The sequence below is a fragment of the Pseudophryne corroboree genome, chromosome 12, assembly GCF_028390025.1.
Source record: "Pseudophryne corroboree isolate aPseCor3 chromosome 12, aPseCor3.hap2, whole genome shotgun sequence".
In the NCBI taxonomy this organism is placed as follows: domain Eukaryota; kingdom Metazoa; phylum Chordata; class Amphibia; order Anura; family Myobatrachidae; genus Pseudophryne; species Pseudophryne corroboree.
Window position 1 is genome coordinate 63,054,955 of NC_086455.1, and position 18,129 is coordinate 63,073,083.

At 48.7% G+C, this 18,129-nt stretch overlaps 1 protein-coding gene across 1 annotated transcript in view; it reads left to right on the forward strand.

Moving 5' to 3' along the window:
* Window positions 1-18,129, forward strand: part of UBR7 (ubiquitin protein ligase E3 component n-recognin 7) — a 70,940-nt gene that overhangs the window by 52,366 nt on the left and 445 nt on the right. The window contains exon 10 of the mRNA XM_063947575.1: window positions 18,021-18,082. Within this exon, the coding sequence (XP_063803645.1) occupies window positions 18,021-18,082 (62 nt within the window). The remainder of the gene's footprint in view (window positions 1-18,020; window positions 18,083-18,129) is intronic.

Below are 18,129 nucleotides of genomic sequence, written 5' to 3' on the forward strand. Positions count from 1 at the left end.
AAAATCGGGTTGTTATTTGTTGTGAGCCGTCTGTTCAGAGGCTCCTACGTTTGTCATACTGTTAACTGGGTTCAGATCACAAGTTATACGGTGTGATTGGTGTGGCTGGTATGAGTCTTACCCGGGATTCAATATCCTTCCTTATTGTGTACGCTCGTCTGGGCACAGTATCCTAACTGAGGCTTGGAGGAGGGTCATAGGGGGAGGAGCCAGTACACACCACCTGATCCTAAAGCTTTAGTTTTGTGCCCTGTCTCCTGCGGAGCCGCTAATCCCCATGGTCCTGACGGAGTCCCCAGCATCCACTACGGACTACGAGAAATAGATTTATCGGTAAGTAAAATCTTATTATTGCAGCTATAAGGGATAGACACTTATTTATAAGGTTGTCCCTATACATATATAGCGCTTTGGTGTGTGCTGGCAAACTCTCCCTCTGTCTCCCCAAAGGGCTAGTGGGGTCCTGTCCTCTATCAGAGCATTCCCTGTGTGTGTGCTGTGTGTCGGTACGCGTGTGTCGACATGTATGAGGAGGAAAATGGTGTGGAGGCGGAGCAATTGCCTGTATTAGTGATGTCACCCCCTAGGGAGTCGACACCTGACTGGATGGTCTTATTTAAGGAATTACGTGATAGTGTCAGCACTTTACAGAAAACTGTTGACGACATGAGACAGCCGGCAAATCAGTTAGTACCTGTCCAGGCGTCTCAGACACCGTCAGGGGCTCTAAAGCGCCCATTACCTCAGTCGGTCGACACAGACCCAGACACGGACACTGACTCCAGTGTCGACGGTGAAGAAACAAACGTATTTTCCAGTAGGGCCACACGTTACATGATCACGGCAATGAAGGAGGCTTTGCATATTTCTGATACTACAAGTACCACAAAAAAGGGTATTATGTGGGGTGTGAAAAAACTACCCGTAGTTTTTCCTGAATCAGAAGAATTAAATGAAGTGTGTGATGATGCGTGGGTTTCCCCCGATAAAAAACTGCTAATATCTAAGAAATTATTGGCATTATACCCTTTCCCGCCAGAAGTTAGGGCGCGTTGGGAAACACCCCCTAGGGTGGATAAGGCACTCACACGCTTATCAAAACAAGTGGCGTTACCGTCTCCTGATACGGCCGCCCTCAAGGAGCCAGCTGATAGGAAGCTGGAAAATGTCCTAAAAAGTATATACACTCATACTGGTGTTATACTGCGACCAGCGATTGCCTCAGCCTGGATGTGCAGCGCTGGGGTGGCTTGGTCGGATTCCCTGACTGAAAATATTGATACCCTTGACAGGGACAGTATTTTATTGACTATAGAGCGTTTAAAAGATGCGTTTCTATATATGCGTGATGCACAGAGGGATATTTGCACCCTGGCATCAAGAGTAAGTGCGATGTCCATTTCTGCCAGAAGATGTTTATGGACACGACAGTGGTCAGGTGATGCGGATTCCAAACGGCACATGGAAGTGTTGCCGTATAAAGGGGAGGAGTTATTTGGGGTCGGTCTTTCGGACCTGGTGGCCACAGCAACAGCTGGAAAATCCACCTTTTTACCCCAACTCACCTCTCAGCAGAAAAAGACACCGTCTTTTCAGCCTCAGTCCTTTCGTCCCCATAAGGGCAAGCGGGCAAAAGGCCAGTCATATCTGCCCCGGGGTAGAGGAAAGGGAAAAAGACTGCAGCAGACAGCCTCTTCCCAGGAACAGAAGCCCTCCACCGCTTCTGCCAAGTCCTCAGCATGACGCTGGGGCCTTACAAGCAGACTCGGGTGCGGTGGGGGGTCGTCTCAAGAGTTTCTGCGCGCAGTGGGCTCACTCGCAAGTAGACCCCTGGATCCTACAAGTAGTATCCCAGGGGTACAGATTGGAATTCGAGACGTCTCCCCCTCGCAGGTTCCTGAAGTCTGCTTTACCAACGTCTCCCTCCGACAGGGAGGCGGTATTGGAAGCAATTCACAAGCTGTATTCCCAGCAGGTGATAATCAAAGTACCCCTCCTACAACAGGGAAAGGGGTATTATTCCACACTATTTGTGGTACCGAAGCCAGACGGCTCGGTGAGACCTATTCTAAATCTGAAATCTTTGAACACTTGCATACAAAGGTTCAAATTCAAGATGGAGTCACTCAGAGCAGTGATAGCGAACCTGGAAGAAGGGGACTATATGGTGTCCCTGGACATCAAGGATGCTTACCTTCATGTCTCAATTTGCCCTTCTCACCAAGGGTACCTCAGGTTCGTAGTACAGAACTGTCATTATCAGTTTCAGACGCTGCCGTTTGGATTGTCCACGGCACCCCGGGTCTTTACCAAGGTAATGGCCGAAATGATGATTCTTCTTCGAAGAAAAGGCGTCTTAATTATCCCTTACTTGGACGATCTCCTGATAAGGGCAAAGTCCAGGGAACAGTTGGAGGTCGGAGTAGCACTATCTCGGGTACTGCTACAACAGCACGGCTGGATTCTAAATATTCCAAAATCGCAGCTGATCCCAACGACACGTCTGCTGTTCCTAGGGATGATTCTGGACACAGTCCAGAAAAAGGTGTTTCTCCCGGAGGAGAAAGCCAGGGAGTTATCCGAGCTAGTCAGGAACCTCCTAAAACCAGGAAAAGTGTCAGTGCATCATTGCACAAGGGTCCTGGGAAAAATGGTGGCTTCTTACGAAGCAATTCCATTCGGCAGATTTCACGCAAGAACTTTTCAGTGGGATCTGCTGGACAAATGGTCCGGATCGCATCTTCAGATGCATCAGCGGATAACCCTGTCTCCGAGGACAAGGGTGTCTCTTCTGTGGTGGCTGCAGAGTGCTCATCTACTAGAGGGCCGCAGATTCGGCATTCAGGATTGGATCCTGGTGACCACGGATGCCAGCCTGAGAGGCTGGGGAGCAGTCACACAGGGAAGAAATTTCCAGGGAACGTGGTCAAGTCTAGAGACTTCTCTCCACATAAATATACTGGAGCTAAGGGCAATTTACAATGCTCTATGCCTAGCAAGACCTCTGCTTCAAGGTCAGCCGGTGCTGATCCAGTCGGACAACATCATGGCAGTCGCCCACGTAAACAGACAGGGCGGCACAAGAAGCAGGAGGGCAATGGCAGAAGCTGCAAGGATTCTCCGCTGGGCGGAGAATCATGTGATAGCACTGTCAGCAGTGTTCATTCCGGGAGTGGACAACTGGGAAGCAGACTTCCTCAGCAGGCACGACCTCCACCCGGGAGAGTGGGGACTTCACCAAGAAGTCTTCCACATGATTGTAAACCGTTGGGAAAAACCAAAGGTGGACATGATGGCGTCCCGCCTCAACAAAAAACTGGACAGGTATTGCGCCAGGTCAAGGGACCCTCAGGCAATAGCTGTGGATGCTCTGGTAACACCGTGGGTGTACCAGTCAGTGTATGTGTTCCCTCCTCTTCCTCTCATACCCAAGGTACTGAGAATTATAAGACGGAGAGGAGTAAGAACTATACTCGTGGCTCCGGATTGGCCAAGAAGGACTTGGTACCCGGAACTTCAAGAGATGCTCACAGAGGACCCATGGCCTCTGCCGCTAAGAAGGGACTTGCTTCAGCAAGGACCCTGTCTGTTCCAAGACTTACCGCGGCTGCGTTTGACGGCATGGCGGTTGAACGCCGGATCCTAAAGGAAAAAGGCATTCCGGAAGAGGTCATACCTACCCTGGTCAATGCCAGGAAGGAGGTGACCGCACAACATTATCACCGCATTTGGCGAAAATATGTGGCGTGGTGTGAGGCCAGGAAGGCCCCCACGGAGGAATTTCAACTGGGTCGATTCCTGCATTTCCTGCAAACAGGAGTGTCTATGGGCCTCAAATTGGGGTCCATTAAGGTTCAAATTTCGGCCCTGTCGATTTTCTTCCAGAAAGAATTGGCTTCAGTTCCTGAAGTCCAGACATTCGTGAAGGGAGTACTGCATATACAACCCCCTTTTGTGCCTCCAGTGGCACCGTGGGATCTCAACGTAGTTCTGGGATTCCTCAAATCACATTGGTTTGAACCGCTCAAATCTGTGGATTTGAAATATCTCACATGGAAAGTGACCATGCTGTTGGCCCTGGCCTCGGCCAGGCGAGTGTCAGAATTGGCGGCTTTGTCTCACAAAAGCCCATATCTGATTTTCCATTCGGACAGGGCAGAACTGCGGACTCGTCCCCAGTTTCTCCCTAAGGTGGTGTCAGCGTTTCACCTGAACCAACCTATTGTGGTGCCTGCGGCTACTAGGGACTTGGAGGACTCCAAGTTGCTGGACGTTGTCAGGGCCCTGAAAATATGTTTCCAGGACGGCTGGAGTCAGGAAAACTGACTCGCTGTTTATCCTGTATGCATCCAACAAGCTGGGTGCTCCTGCTTCTAAGCAGACGATTGCTCGTTGGATTTGTAGTACAATTCAGCTTGCACATTCTGTGGCAGGCCTGCCACAGCCAAAATCTGTAAATGCCCATTCCACAAGGAAGGTGGGCTCATCTTGGGCGGCTGCCCGAGGGGTCTCGGCTTTACAACTTTGCCGAGCTGCTACTTGGTCAGGGGCAAACACGTTTGCAAAATTCTACAAATTTGATACCCTGGCTGAGGAGGACCTGGAGTTCTCTCATTCGGTGCTGCAGAGTCATCCGCACTCTCCCGCCCGTTTGGGAGCTTTGGTATAATCCCCATGGTCCTGACGGAGTCCCCAGCATCCACTTAGGACGTCAGAGAAAATAAGAATTTACTTACCGATAATTCTATTTCTCTGTCCTCCATCTGGGGGACGCTGCGCCGTTACTTGTGGGTTAGAGGTGTGTGGTAGTGGAGTTTGGCACAGAATCTAAAGCTGACTCCTCCCCCCTCTAACCCCTCCCATCTCCTTCCTGCTCAGCCATATTCAGTTTTTATTTTGTGCCTGTGGAGTACAGACACAGTTTTTATTTCTCCTAGATATTTTTTTTTTTTTTTTGTTGTTTACAGGATGCCTAGTCCCTGTTTACGGGTGACAGGTATTGATGGAGTGGACTAATATTCCACTCGAGGATGCTGTCTAGAAAGGCCACCATACCTGGGTCACTGGGGCCTTTGTACATTAACGACGACAGAAGAAAGGTAACGGACAGCCACAATCTGTCACCGACAGTATTGGGCTGTCCCTATTTATTTCACTCATTTATTTCACGAGCCCCCCCCCCCCCCCCGCCGCCAGCGGGAGCGGCGCCGGAGATTTCTCCCCTACAACCGCAGTGAGAGACCTGGAGGGTTGTGGGGACAGATGGCAGACTGGTCCGGGAGAATCTTCTGACTCCCGGGGACCAGCTAGAAGCCGCCGCGGACGCTGTGAGTAGCGGCGCGCGGCGGCCCGAACTTCCGGTTTCAGCGCGGGGTGACGTCAGCAGTGCAGGGACGGCTTCCCGCCCTGCTCTGCCCGCGCGCCAATCTGCCTGACGCCATCTTCTTCTGCACGGAGACAGGGGGACGCTGTGCGCTTCACACACGGAGCCTGCCAGGGGGAGAATTTTAACATAATCGCAAGTATAGAGGGGGCTGATCAAAGGGGGGATTACAGGCCATATTGGAATCCACCTAGGGATTAACCTAATAAGGAGAGTCTCTGACTTGCACTCAGTTATCCTGGATTAGGTCCCACTCTATCCTTAATGTAGATTGTTAACACAGCTCATTAGTCAGAAGGTTTAGGGTGATTTTATTTTAGTGTATACCTTCAGAATGGAAAAAGTGACTAGTAAACCGGACAGACCTACAAAGGGAAAAACGGCCTCGGTAGTTTATTTTTCCTGCTCTCAGTGTGGCTCAAAGCTGGCTAAAGGTAGTTCTGACGCAGGTACCTTATGTGCTTCATGCTCTGGTGCATCAGTGACAGATCAGCAGGGAGGTTCCGCAGATCAGCCGACGCCCCCATGGGTTAAAAACATGGTGGACGCCATTTCAGATTTGCGTCAATCTAGGGAGACTGAATCTGCTCGGACTCAGGTGGAGCCTTTATGGGCCCAAAATATGGGAAAGTGCCTCACTGATTTAACTCAATCTTTGAATAAGTTCAGCAGTTCGACTGCTACTAAACGATCGCAGCCGTTACCCGCTATAGCATTTCCAGGTGAGGAGGCGGACACCCTGGCATCTCCATTGGAGGAGGGGGAGGTAGATCCTGAATGGGATGAAGTTTCGGCTTGGGAAGATGAGGAACCTTCTACTAGTTCAGGTGTTAGATTGTTAATAGAAGCCATTCGTCAGACTCTTAATATTCAGGACACGGTGGTAGAGGAAACTCCTTCCCCCTTCTTCAAACGACAAAAGAGACAGGTTACGGCCTTCCCTTCTTATTCTCACTTTGCGGATATTTTAAAAGAACCCTGGCTTAAACCGGATTCTCGTTTTCAGGCGCCTAAAAAGTTAAGATTTCTATATCCTTTTACAGAGGAAGATACGAAATTTTGGGAGACGGCCCCTAAGGTAGATGCTCCTATTTCACATCTAGCAAAAGCTACGGTTATTCCGTCGGTACAGTCTGTGACCTTAAAAGACGCTACCGATAGAAAGATTGAAGCATTACTAAAATCTATGTTTTCTTTATCAGGTGTTTCTCTCCGTCCAGTACTGGCGAGTGCCTGGGTACTTAAGGCCGTGGATGAATGGCTTGCACAGGTGGTATCGGGAATGCAGTCGGATGATCCGTCGGAAGCCATTCACGTAGCGGAACAGATTTCGGAGGCACTCACTTATGTGGGTGAAGCCTTGTTGGATTCGGTTGCGCTACAGACCCGGGTTTCAGCCTTGACAGTATCTGCAAGACGCTCTTTGTGGCTTAGAGTTTGGAATGCTGATTCTGACTCAAAGCAAACATTGACGGCTGTGCCTTTTGAAGGTGAGTTCCTTTTTGGATCAGAGTTAAAGAAGATAATTTCTCTATCGTCCTAAGTGGATGCTGGGGTTCCTGAAAGGACCATGGGGAATAGCGGCTCCGCAGGAGACAGGGCACAAAAAAGTAAAGCTTTTACCAGATCAGGTGGTGTGCACTGGCTCCTCCCCCTATGACCCTCCTCCAGACTCCAGTTAGATTTTGTGCCCGAACGAGAAGGGTGCAATCTAGGTGGCTCTCCTAAAGAGCTGCTTAGAGAAAGTTTAGCTTAGGTTTTTTACTTTACAGTGAGTCCTGCTGGCAACAGGATCACTGCAACGAGGGACTTAGGGGAGAAGTAGTGAACTCACCTGCGTGCAGAGTGGATTTGCTGCTTGGCTACTGGACACTAGCTCCAGAGGGACGATCACAGGTACAGCCTGGATGGTCACCGGAGCCGCGCCGCCGGCCCCCTTGCAGACGCTGAAGAGAGAAGAGGTCCAAAATCGGCGGCTGAAGACTCCTGAGTCTTCATAAAGGTAGCGCACAGCACTGCAGCTGTGCGCCATTTTCCTCTCAGCACACTTCACACAACAGTCACTGAGGGTGCAGAGCGCTGGGGGGGGCGCTCTGAGAGGCAAATAAAAACCTTATTAGAGGCAAAAAATACCTCACATATAGCCCACAGAGGCTATATGGAGATATTTAACCCCTGCCTAACTTCAAAAATAGCGGGAGACGAGCCCGCCGAAAAAGGGGCGGGGCCTATCTCCTCAGCACACAGCGCCATTTTCTCTCACAGAAAAGCTGGAGAGAAGGCTCCCAGGCTCTCCCCTGCACTGCACTACAGAAACAGGGTTAAAACAGAGAGGGGGGGCACTGATTTTGGCGATATTGTATATATATAAAAGATGCTATAAGGGAGAAACACTTATATAAGGTTGTCCCTATATAATTATAGCGTTTTTGGTGTGTGCTGGCAGACTCTCCCTCTGTCTCCCCAAAGGGCTAGTGGGTCCTGTCCTCTGTCAGAGCATTCCCGGTGTGTGTGCTGTGTGTCGGTACGTGTGTGTCGACATGTATGAGGACGATGTTGGTGAGGAGGCGGAGAAATTGCCTGTAATGGTGATGTCACTCTCTAGGGAGTCGACACCGGAATGGATGGCTTATTTAGAGAATTACGTGAGAATGTCAACACGCTGCAAGGTCGGTTGACGACATGAGACGGCCGACAATCTATTAGGACCGGTCCAGGCGTCTCAGAAACACCGTCAGGGGTTTTTAAAAAACGCCCATTTACCTCAGTCGGTCGACACAGACACAGACACGGACACTGAATACAGTGTCGACGGTGAATAAACAAACGTATTTCTCATTAGGGCCACACGTTAAGGGCAATGAAGGAGGTGTTACGTGTTTCTGATACTACAAGTACCACAAGAAAGGGTATTATGTGGGAGTGAAAAAACTACCTGTAGTTTTTCCTGAATCAGATAAAATAAAATGAAGTGTGTGATGATGCGTAGGGTTACCCCGATAGCAAATATTGGCGTTATACCCTTTCCCGCCAGAAATTAGGGTACGTTGGGAAACACCCCTTAGGGTGATAAGGCGCTCACACGCTTATCAAGTGGCGTTACCGTCTCCAGATACGGCCGCCCTCAAGGAGCCAGCTGATAGGAAGCTGGAAAAATATCCTAAAAAGTATATACACACATACGGTGGTTATACTGCGACCAGCGATCGCCATCAGCCTGGAGATGCAGTGCTGGGTTGGCTTGGTCGGACTCCCTGACTGAAAATATTTTATTCATGTACAGCATTTAATAGGATGCATTCTATATATATGTATGTGAGATGCACAGAGGGATATTTGCTCTCTGGCATCAAGATAAGTGCGTTGTCCATATCTCCCAGAAGATGTCAGGGACACGACAGTGGTCAGGTGATACAGATCCCATACGGCAGATGGAAGTATTGCTGTATAAAGGGAAGGAGTTATTTGGGGGTCGGTCCATCGGACCTGGGGACCACAGCAACAGCTGGGAAATCCAACCTTTTTTACCCCAAGTTACATCTCAGCTAAAAAAGACACCGTCTTTTCAGCCTCAATCTTTCCTTTCCCATGAGGGCATGCAGGCAAAAGGCCAGTCATATCTGCCCAGACATAGAGGTAAGGGAAGTAGACTGCAGCAGGCAGCCCTTTCCCAGGAAAAGAAGCCCTCCACCGCGTCTGCCAAGTCCTCAGCATGACGCTGGGGCCGTGCAAGCGGACTCAAGGTGGGGGGGTAGTCTCAAGAGTCTCAGGGCGCAGTGGGATCACTCGCAAGTTGACCCCTAGATCGTACGAGTATTATCCCAGGGGTAAAGATTGGAGAGTCGAGACATCTTCTCCTCGCAGGTTCCTGAAGTCTGCTTTACCAACGGCTCCCTCCGACAGGGAGGCAGCATTGGAAACAATTCACAAGCTGTATATCCAGCAGGTGATAATCAAAGTACCCATCCTACGACAAGGAAAAGGGTATTATTTTTCCACACTATATTGTGGTACTGAAGCCAGACGGCTTGGTGACACATAGTCTAAATCTAAAATGTTTTGAACACTTACATAAAAGGTTCAAATCGAGATAAAGTCACTCAGAGCAGTGATAGCGAACCGGAAAAAAGGGGACTATATGGTGTCCCTGGACATCAAGGATTACCTCCATGTCCAAATTTTGTCCTTCTCATCAAGGGTACCTCTGGTTCGTGGTACAGAACTGTCAATATCAGTTTCAGACGATGCCGTTTGAATTATCCACGGCACCCCGGGCCTTTTTACCAAGGTAATGGCCGAAAAGATGTTTCTTCAAAGAAAAAAGGCATCTAAATTATCCCTTACTTGCACGACCTAAAAAGGGCAAGTTCCAGAGAACAGTTGGAGGTCGGAAGAGCACTATCTAAAGTAGTTCTTCGACGGCACGACTGGATTCTAAATATTCCAAGAATCGCAGCTGTTTTCCGACGATACGTCTGCTGTTCCTAGGGATGATTCTGGACACGGTTCAGAAAAAGGTTTTTCTTCCCGAGGAAAAAGCCAAGGAGTTATCCGACCTGTCAGGAACCTCCTAAAACCAGGAAAGGTGTCTGTACATCAATGCACAAGAGTCCTGGGAAAAATGGTGGCTTTTTACGAAGCAATTCCATTCGGCAGATTCCATGCAAGAATTTTCCAAAGGGATCTGTTGGACAAATGGTCAGGGTCGCATCCTCAGATGCACCTGCGAATAACCCTGTCGCCAAGGACAAGGGTATATCTTCTGTGGTGGTTGCAAAAGGCTCATCTATTGGAGGGCCGCAGATTCGGCATACAGGATTTGATCCTGGTGACCACGGACGCCAGCCTGAGAGGTTGGGGAGCAGTCACACAAGGAAGAAACTTCCAGGGGGTATGGACGAACCTGGAAAAGTCTCTTCACATAAACATTCTGGTACTAAGAGCAATCTAAAATGCTCTAAGCCAGGCGGAACCACTCCTGCAAGGAAAACCGGTGTTGATTCAGTCGGACAACATCACGGCGGTCGCCCATGTAAACAGACAGGGCGGCACAAGAAGCAGGAGTGCAATGGCAGAAGCTACCAAGATTCTTCGCTGGGCGGAGAATCACGTAATAGCACTGTCAGCAGTGTTCTTCCCGGGCGTGGACAACTGGGAAGCAGACTTCCTCAGCAGACACGATATTCACCCGGGAGAGGGGGGTCTTCATCCAGAAGTCTTCCACATGCTAGTAAACTGTTGGGAAAGACCAATGGTAGACATGATGGCGTCTCGCCTCAACAAGAAACTGGACAAGTATTGCGCCAGGTCAAGAGATCCACAGGCAATAGCTGTGGACGCACTGGTAACACCTTGGGTGTACAAATCAGTATATGTGTTTCCTCCTCTGCCTCTCATACCAAAGGTATTGAAGATTATACGGTGAGGAGGAGTAAGAACAATACTAGTGGCTCCGGATTGGCCAAGAAGGACTTGGTACCCGGAACTTCAAGAGTTGGTCACGGACGACCCGTGCCCTCTACTTCTGAGAAGGGACCTGCTACAACAGGGTCCCTGTCTCTTTCAAGACTTACCGCGGCTGCGTTTGACGGCATGGCGGTTGAACGCCAGATCCTAAAAGGGAAAGGCATTCCAGAAGAAGTCATTCCTACCTTGATTAAGGCAAGGAAGGAAGTCACCGCGAAACATTATCACCGCATTTGGCGAAAATATGTCGCGTGGTGCGAGGATCGGAGTGTTCCGACGGAGGAATTTCAACTGGGTCGTTTCCTACATTTCCTACAATCAGGATTGTCTATGGGTCTCAAATTGAGATCTATTAAGGTTCAAATTTCGGCCCTGTCAATATTCTTCCAAAAAGAATTGGCCTCAGTTCCTGAGGTACAGACTTTTGTTAAAGGAGTACTGCATATACAGCCTCCTGTGGTGCCTCCGGTGGCACCGTGGGATCTAAATGTAGTTTTAGATTTCCTCAAATCCCATTGGTTTGAACCATTGAAAAAGGTGGATTTTAAATATCTCACATGGAAAGTGACTATGTTACTGGCCCTGGCTTCCGCCAGGAGAGTATCTGAATTGGCGGCTTTATCTTATAAAAGCCCTTATCTAATCTTCCATTCGGATAGGGCAGAACTGAGGACTCGTCCGCATTTTCTCCCTAAGGTGGTATCAGCGTTTCACCTGAACCAACCTATTGTGGTGCCTGCGGCCACTGGCGACTTGGAGGACTCCAAGTTGTTGGACGTTGTCAGAGCCTTAAAAATATACATTTCAAGGACGGCTGAAGTCAGAAAATCTGACTCGCTGTTGATACTATATGCACCCAACAAGTTGGGTGCCCCTGCTTCTAAGCAGACGATTGCTCGTTGGATTTGTAACACAATTCAACTTGCTCATTCTGTGGCAGGCCTGCCACAGCCTAAATCTGTTAAGGCCCATTCCACAAGGAAGGTGGGCTCATCTTGGGCGGCTGCCCGAGGGGTCTCGGCATTACAATTCTGCCGAGCAGCTACGTGGTCGGGGGAAAACACGTTTGTAAAATTCTACAAATTTGATACCCTGGCAAAAGAGGACTTGGAATTCTCTCATTCGGTGCTGCAGAGTCATCCGCACTCTCCCGCCCGTTTGGGAGCTTTGGTATAATCCCCATGGTCCTTTCAGGAACCCCAGCATCCACTTAGGACGATAGAGAAAATAAGAATTTACTTACCGATAATTCTATTTCTCGGAGTCCGTAGTGGATGCTGGGCGCCCATCCCAAGTGCGGATTATCTGCAATACTGTACATAGTTATTGTTAACAAATTCGGGTTATATTGTTAAGGAGCCATCTTTAAGAGGCTCTTTCTGTTATCATACTGTTAACTGGGTTTAGATCACAAGTTGTACGGTGTGATTGGTGTGGCTGGTATGAGTCTTACCCGGGATTCAAATTGCCTCCCTTATTGTGTACGCTCGTCCGGGCACAGTACCTAACTGGAGTCTGGAGGAGGGTCATAGGGGGAGGAGCCAGTGCACACCACCTGATCTGGTAAAAGCTTTACTTTTTTGTGCCCTGTCTCCTGCGGAGCCGCTATTCCCCATGGTCCTTTCAGGAACCCCAGCATCCACTACGGACTCCGAGAAATAGAATTATCGGTAAGTAAATTCTTATTTTCAGATTCTACTGGAGGAAAGAGCCCTTTCCTTCCATCTGCACCTCACAAACCAAAACCTACAAGGTTTCGGTCCTTTCGTACGCAGGGCAGAGGTAACTTCCAATCCTTTCGTGCTTCCTCCAGATTCCCAAGAAGGGGCTCTTTCAGAGGAAGAGGATATCAGGCTATTCGCAGACCGGCCAGTAAGCCTGCCGACAAACCTGAGGCATGACGTCTCAGGTCCCCTGGAGGGATCAATGAAGGTTGGGGCCCGGTTACTTCAGTTCAGGGATGTGTGGCTCCTATCGAAACCGGATCGGTGGGTAATGGGGGTCATTTCCAGAGGATATATGTTGGATTTCGAAGAGACGGTCCCAACCCGACTATTCATAACACCTCTCCCAGACGATCCCTCCAGACGGCAAGCTTTTCTTCAGGCAATCACAAACCTCTTACAAAATGGAGTGATCATTCCGGTTCCCTCTCATCAAAGGGGGCGGGGGTTTTACTCAGGTCTTTTTCTTGTGGACAAGCCGGATGGTTCGTTTCGGCCCATTCTGAATCTGAAGGCTCTCAACCCGTATCTCTCAACCCAAAAATTCAAGATGGAATCCATTCGCTCAATTATCGCCGCCATGGAGCCAGGGGAATATTTGGCTTCAATAGACATAAAAGACGCCTACTTACATGTCCCGATTTGGATAGGACATCAGTCTCTGCTGAGATTTGCAATCGGGCCGGAGCATTTTCAGTTTCAAGCTCTTCCCTTTGGTCTTTCTACGGCTCCCCGAGTTTTTACAAAGGTCTTAGGCCATGTAGTCGCAGTTCTTCGTTGCCAAAGGGTCAACATCACTCCATATTTGGACGACCTGTTGGTCAAGGCACCGTCAGCGGAGATTCTCACTCAGAACCTGCAGTTAACAATGGAGACTCTACAATCGTTCGGGTGGATAATCAACTTTCCAAAGTCATCTCTACTCCCTTCTCAGAAGATGATTTTTCTGGGACTTTTATTCGACACCAACAGCCAGAAGGTGTTTCTTCCTGCGGACAAGATTCAGGATCTGCAGTCGAGAATCCGAACCCTGTTACACTTACCAGTAGTGTCGGTCCTCAGATGTATGCAGGTGTTGGGCAAAATGGTATCCTCCTTCGAGGCAGTTCCATATGCCAGATTTCATGCCCGTCCTCTTCAAACGCAGATTCTCAACTGTTGGACTCGGACGGAACCACGTCTCGAATTGCAGTTGATCCGCTTGTCGATAAAGACTCGTCAGTCTCTTCACTGGTGGCTTCACAGTCACAATTTGAAAAAGGGTGCACCGTTCACAATCTGGTCTTGGATGATGGTCACCACGGACGCAAGCCTCAGTGGTTGGGGGGCAGTTTTCCAGACTCAACACTTCCAGGGACGCTGGAGCAATCAGGAGTCAAAATTGCAAATCAACATTCTGGAACTAAGGGCGATTCGGTATGCACTCATTCGCATTCAAACCATGGTGCAGGGTCAACCAGTTCGGGTGCAGTCCGACAATGCCACCGCAGTGGCTTACATCCACAAACAGGGAGGAACTCGCAGTTGGTCCACAATGAGAGAGGTCGCTCAGATCCTCGCGTGGGCGGAACGCTGGGTTCCGGTGATCTCCGCGATCCACATTCCAGGAGTCGAAAACTGGGAAGCAGACTTTTTGAGTCGTCACACGATTCATCCGGGGGAATGGGAACTTCATCAGGAAGTGTTTCTCTCTCTAGTGGATCGATGGGGAATGCCAGACATAGACCTGATGGCGTCTCGCCTCAACGCGAAACTTCCTCACTACGGAGCAAGGACTCAGGATCCACAGGCAATCCTGATCGATGCTCTTACTGCCCCATGGCAATTTCAACTGGGATATGTGTTTCCGCCAATCCCACTGATTCCGCGTCTACTCCAACGCATTCGGCGAGAGGGTCTCGCAGTGATTCTAGTGACTCCAGATTGGCCGCGTCGACAATGGTACACTCTTCTGCGCAGTATGGTAGTCGGAGATCCCTTTCGTCTACCTCTGCGACCAGATCTGCTTCTTCAAGGGCCTTGTCGCCACCCAGATTTACATCGGATGGCTTTGACGGCTTGGCTCTTGAATCCAAGATTTTGAAGGCAAAAGGTCTTTCTCGATCGGTTGTCCAGACGATGATTCGAGCTAGGAAACCGGTGACCTCAGGCATTTACCATAGAATATGGCGTATTTACATTGCATGGTGCGAAAAACGGAGACTGACTCCGCATTTGTTTAGACTACCTCGCCTACTCTTTCCTTCAGGAGGGTCTCGACAAGGGCCTAAAGCTTTCTTCACTAAAGGGTCAGGTTTCAGCTTTATCGGTTCTTTTTCAGAAGAAACTAGCAAATATTCCAGAGGTTCAAACATTCCTGCAGGGAGTACTTCGGATTCAACCACCTTTTGTCCCTCCGGTTCCTCCCTGGGATTTAAACTTGGTCCTTACGGCTCTTCAGACCTCTCCATTTGAACCTTTAGAATCAGTTGAGCTCCGTTATCTGACACAGAAAGTTGTTTTTCTGTTGGCTATTGCCTCAGCTAGACGAGTATCTGAGTTGGCGGCCCTTTCTTGCAGACCCCCCTTGTTAGTGTTTCATGAGAACCGGGTGGTTCTACGGACTAAACCTTCTTTCCTCCCAAAGGTTGTTTCAGCATTCCATTTAAATCAGGACATTGTACTTCCTGCCTTTACTCCGACATCTTCTTCTGGGGAGGACTCTCATTTGGCTCTTCTGGATGTGGTTCGAGCCTTGCGTATCTATTTGTCTCGCACAGAGTCATTCCGTCGCACGGATAACTTACTGGTTTTAATTGATGTTCCAAAACGAGGTTGGCCGGCCTCCAAAAATACTGTGGCCCGTTGGATAACTTCGGCCATAAGACAGGCTTACCTGTCTTCTCATGTTTCGGTTCCTGACTCAATTAGGGCTCATTCGACTAGAGCTGTTGGAGCCTCTTGGGCTGTTCGCGGTGGTGCATCTGTTGAGCAACTGTGCAGAGCAGCGACCTGGTCGTCAGTTCATACTTTCACAAAGTTTTATCGTTTTCATACTTTTGGTTTGGAGACTGCCTCTGTTGGGCGTCGTATATTGAAGACGGCTATGCCGTCACCGTCTCCCTCCTCTCATTAGCTTGCTTTGGGAAATCCCACAAGTAACGGCGCAGCGTCCCCCAGATGGAGGACAGAGAAATTGGGATTTTTGTTTACTTACCGTAAAATCTCTTTCTCTGAGTCCATCTGGGGGACGCTGCGATCCCTCCCATAGTTTGTCTGGTTTAATTGGTTAATTTTTTTATTCTGGTCTATCTCCTTTGGCTTGGCTAAACGTTAACTGAATATGGCTGAGCAGGAAGGAGATGGGAGGGGTTAGAGGGGGGAGGAGTCAGCTTTAGATTCTGTGCCAAACTCCACTACCACACACCTCTAACCCACAAGTAACGGCGCAGCGTCCCCCAGATGGACTCAGAGAAAGAGATTTTACGGTAAGTAAACAAAAATCCCAATTTCTCGTAGTCCGTAGTGGATGCTGGGCGCCCATCCCAAGTGCGGATTGTCTGCAATACTTGTACATAGTTATTGTTACAAAAATCGGGTTGTTATTGTTGTGAGCCATCTTTTCAGAGGCTCCTCTGTTATCATGCTGTTAACTGGGTTCAGATCACAAGTTGTACAGTGTGATTGGTGTGGCTGGTATGAGTCTTACCCGGGATTCAAAATCCTTCCTTATTGTGTACGCTCGTCCGGGCACAGTATCCTAACTGAGGCTTGGAGGAGGGTCATAGGGGGAGGAGCCAGTGCACACCACCTAGTCCTAAAGCTTTTATTTTTGTGCCCTGTCTCCTGCGGAGCCGCTAATCCCCATGGTCCTGACTGAGTCCCCAGCATCCACTACGGACTACGAGAAATAGAATTATCGGTAAGTAAATTCTTATTTTTACACATGACACACACAATGCCCCTTACACATATGCCGAACACTACTGCACAACCAACCCACTCACACACAGCCGCTAACACTGACCTCTGCCTCTTCTTAGATACAGATGTGTCCTCATAAATCTTGTCTCAATGCTAACGTCGGATGACTTTTCTTGATGAAAATGCCACTTTTTCTGCATTGCTATGTGGCTAGGATGCACAAACAGCTTCTGCTGATTAAAATGACATGCAGCATGCCTAAATACTCTGAGAGGAATCAGCAGCAGAAAGAAAGAAGTAATAATGCCACTGTATAGGTCATTGGTACGGCCTCATCTAGAATACTGTATTCAGTTCTGGAGGCCATATCTTCAAAAGGATATTAATACATTAGAAACTGTACAAAGGAGGGCAACTAAAATGGTGCATGGCCTACATCACAAAACATACCCAGAAAGACTAAGAAATCTCAATATGTATAGTTTGGAGCAGAGAAGGGAAAGGGGGGACATGATAGAAACTTTCAAATATATGAAGGGTTTTAACAAAGTCCAGGAGGGAAACATTCTCCAAATGAAGAGAAGCAATAGGACACGAGGACATGCACTGAGACTGGAGGGGGGGAGGTTCAGGGGAAATTTGCGGAAAAATTATTTCACAGAAAGGGTAGTGGACAAGTGGAATAGCCTCCCATCAGAGGTGGTAGAGGCTAAGACAGTAGAGCAATTTAAACATGCATGGGATAGACATAAGGATATCCTTACAAAGAAATAAGGATCAAATAAGGTTAGTGATAAAAAAAAAAGGGGCAGACTAGATGGGCCAAGTGGTTCTTATCTGCCGACAAATTCTATGTTTCTATGTTTCTATGAGACTGTATCTGCATATGAAATTCTACACACAGAATATAGGCATGCTGCATATCATTTTAATCAGCGGAAGCTGCTGATGCCCCTAGGCATACCAAATGCCCTAGGCAATTGCCTAGTTTGCCTATGCCTAGGGCCAGCTCTAGTCATACCGAGTGGTTTTGGATGACTTTACCAAGGCCGGGAATGCTGTTTTGGAGAGAGCTGATGTACGGTTTATAGTTGTAAGGGGAATTCAGTTGTTTGCACCAGCGGCGGTCAGTGCGGGGCACCCAACGGAGCAATTCAATTGTTGCTCCATTCGGGCGCGAAGAGCTGCAGGCGCCAGCATTTCTGTTCACAGTTGTCGAGTAGCAATGTGCAAAAAGTGACCCGTTTGGGTACCCAAGTGACACTTTTTGAGTTGCACCCAGCACTTCAGCCGTTTTACACAGCTAAACCTGGCACTGTAGGGCACGGTCAGCGGGATAAAAAAAAAAAAAAGAATAGCACCCAAATAATATCTCGTCCCTTTAGTATGGAGATCAGGTCCGCATAAACCATGCAATCGCCCCCTAAGTTTCAGCTGCGCAGCTCCTTGTGCTGATGTCACGGCCAGGATGACCTCATTGCCTCATTTTATTGATGAAACTAGTCTAGCAATATTACCTCCATGACTGACTTTCTCTTTTTCAGAATATAATGACCTAAAGTCGGAGTTAAGCGAGTATCTTAAGAAATTTGCTGAGGAGGGGAAGGTAAAGATTTATTTTATTATATTTACCCCACCCCCCTTTCCCCAATG